Source organism: Histoplasma capsulatum, genomic scaffold (assembly GCF_000149585.1).
Source record: "Histoplasma capsulatum NAm1 scaffold_2 genomic scaffold, whole genome shotgun sequence".
Classification (NCBI taxonomy): Eukaryota; Fungi; Ascomycota; class Eurotiomycetes; order Onygenales; family Ajellomycetaceae; genus Histoplasma; species Histoplasma mississippiense.
Genome location: NW_001813981.1, coordinates 1734357 through 1737043, shown reverse-complemented (window position 1 = coordinate 1737043; position 2687 = coordinate 1734357). Strand labels below are relative to the sequence as shown.

Below are 2687 nucleotides of genomic sequence, written 5' to 3'. Positions count from 1 at the left end.
GGGCATAGCGTCCTCCGCTAGCCACGCTATATATATGGGAGTGGATATTAATAAGGTCGATTCTGGAAGAGGGCGTTCCAGCATTCGACTGACCAGCAACAAGGCCTATGACAGCGGCCTCATAATCGGGAATATGGAGCACATGCAGTGGAGGAATTTGCGGGACGTGGCCTGCATTGTATGTTAAAACAAAGCCTATTCTCCCGGAGCGAGTTGACAATAAGGGAAACAATAAGGGACACAGTTATGATCGCCCATTAGTTGGATGTTTGCACCAAACTGGCAGGACAACGGAGAAATGGACATTCTAGAGGGAGTCCACAGAGCAAACCAGTAACTTTATGCCCATGCACACCAAGCGCGGCTGCAGAATAACCAATTCAGGTGACTTCGAGGGCGGCATTTTGACACCTGATTGCGACGTCCATGCTCCTGGACAGCCCGCCAATGCTGGTTGCTCCATCCAGTCCAAGGACACCGCATCGTATGGGCCTTGGTTCAACGCGAACGGAGGCGGAGTGTACGCCACGGAAATAAGTGAAACTGCAGTCTCCATCTGGTTCTTCCCGCGAAACACTGTTCCGGGGGACATTGAAACCGGAACCCCAAATCCAAAGGCATGGCCTAAGCCGATGGCCAAATTCCATGGCGCATGTGACGTTGCTGCCAACATCAAACAGCAGAAAATCGTATGTTATCGACTTGATTTCTTTTTCTTTCTTAATACGCAAATTTGCAGATGTGGCAGTTAACATATCCTTCCGTAGGTTTTTGATACCACGTTCTGCGGTGACTGGGCTGGGTCTGTCTGGTCCACCAGCAGCTGTGCAGCAAAAGCTGCGACATGCCAAGAATTTGTACAGCACAATCCGACAGCGTTCAAGGAAGCGTACTGGAACGTTAACTATGTCCGCTATTTCAGCAACAAGGTTCCTGGGGTGTATTGAGAAGCGAGGCTGCTGTCATTTGCTGTTGTTTTCTTGTTTGTTTTTTTTTTTTTTTTTTTTTTCAGCGCATTTTTCGGTGTACTTTTTCTCATTTCTGGAGGCAACGGAGTATATTTCAGTTTCAGCATATTCTTCTTCTTTGAACATACTTCATTGGTTATTATGTACATAAACGTTGGCGTTGTTGAGAACATCCTGTATAAGAAACATTCATCCATCCAAAGTTCTTATCGAGACGTGACTTTCGATACAAACGGTGCAAACTGCTTTGGCATTTCATCCATGTCGCACTGACTCGTGTAGGAGGATAACGTGTTGGGGGGATTGGATTTGGGTGATTCGTACCCTCTATCACCATGGCGCTGGTGGTGATTGAGCTCTTTTGCCCTAGTGGCCTAATATAACGTTCGTTGTCATTACTAACTAACTACTCCGTACGGAGTACGCGAGGGGGGCACGTGGTAGGGTAGCCGTAGTACCCACTAACTCGCGTAGTCCCGTGATTTAGCGTGTTGCCTGCCTGACTATTTATTTCTTCGCCGCCTGTTTATTCCTCCACTCTCATCCTCAAGACCACTTCCTTTTCCTACACCACGCGAGCACTCATCTCTATTCTCTCAATTGTTTAACTGCCTCTTCACACCTTCTCTTCAATGGCTGCTCAAGTAACCCCGTCGAAACAGGTATGCTTTTGACTTTCCCCGCGCCATCCCCCTCCTCTCTTGTGCTCGACGCGTCACAGACGATGGAGGACCGTGTCCAGCTAACAGCTTCATCCAGGCCGCATCCTCTCTGGAGAACCTCAAAATGAACGACTCTCCTGCTAAGAAGCTCAATTTCGAGCCTACCGGCAAGGAGAATGCTCCAATTCCAGTCCCTCTCGTCCTTGACCCCGAGCTCCTCAAGAAAACAGAGACTTCCGCTCGGAAACCTGAAGAAGGAGAGAAGAAAGCTCTGACCGGTGTAAAAGCCCTAGAGGCAGACGAGCCATTGCTTCAGGAGAATCCGAATAGATTTGTTTTGTTTCCGCTCAAGTATCATGAGGTATGTTCCCAGCCCATTCGACGCGTCACGCGTTAAGTGGTTCTTGTAAAAAAAAAATGTCAGCACAACATGGAAGCTAACTTAACGCGATTCCACAATAGATCTGGCAAATGTACAAGAAAGCGGAGGCGTCATTCTGGACTGCAGAAGAAATTGATCTCTCCAAAGATCTACACGATTGGAACAATAGATTGAACGACGATGAGCGATACTTTATCTCACATGTCTTGGCATTCTTCGCCGCGTCGGATGGCATTGTCAACGAGAACCTAGTAGAGCGTTTTAGTGGAGAAGTTCAGGTTCCAGAAGCACGCTGTTTCTACGGCTTCCAGATTATGATGGAGAATATTCACTCTGAGACTTATTCTCTCCTCATCGACACGTACATCAAAGAACCAAAGCAGCGGACATACTTGTTCGATGCCATTGAAACCAGTATGTGTCCCCTGCCTCCCGGAATCTAATTTAAAAGAAAGTTCCTAGTTAACGCATTCATAAGTTCCCTGCATCCGCAAAAAAGCCGATTGGGCCATCCGGTGGATCGAAGATAAAGACTCTACCTTCGCGCAGCGTCTCGTCGCCTTCGCTGCTGTTGAAGGCATATTCTTCAGTGGATCCTTCGCTTCTATCTCTGGCTGAGAAACGAGGCCTCATGCCTGGCCTGACGTTTTCTAATGAACTTATCTCTCGTGACGA

General features: G+C 47.8%; 2 protein-coding genes across 2 annotated transcripts; both read left to right on the top strand.

Annotated features, from left to right (window-relative positions):
- Positions 1-347: 347 nt before the first annotated feature.
- Positions 348-947, top strand: HCAG_02605 (predicted protein; the record flags this gene model as incomplete). The annotated part of the gene is made up of 2 exons (XM_001542384.1): positions 348-689; positions 768-947. The coding sequence occupies 2 exons, from the start codon at positions 348-350 to the stop codon at positions 945-947; spliced, it is 522 nt and encodes a 173-aa protein (XP_001542434.1).
- Positions 948-1600: 653 nt separating this feature from the next.
- HCAG_02604 (hypothetical protein) lies at positions 1601-2630 on the top strand (the record flags this gene model as incomplete). The annotated part of the gene is made up of 4 exons (XM_001542383.1): positions 1601-1630; positions 1728-1991; positions 2093-2426; positions 2491-2630. 4 exons carry the CDS (start codon positions 1601-1603, stop codon positions 2628-2630), a joined length of 768 nt encoding a protein of 255 aa, XP_001542433.1.
- Positions 2631-2687: the final 57 nt, after the last annotated feature.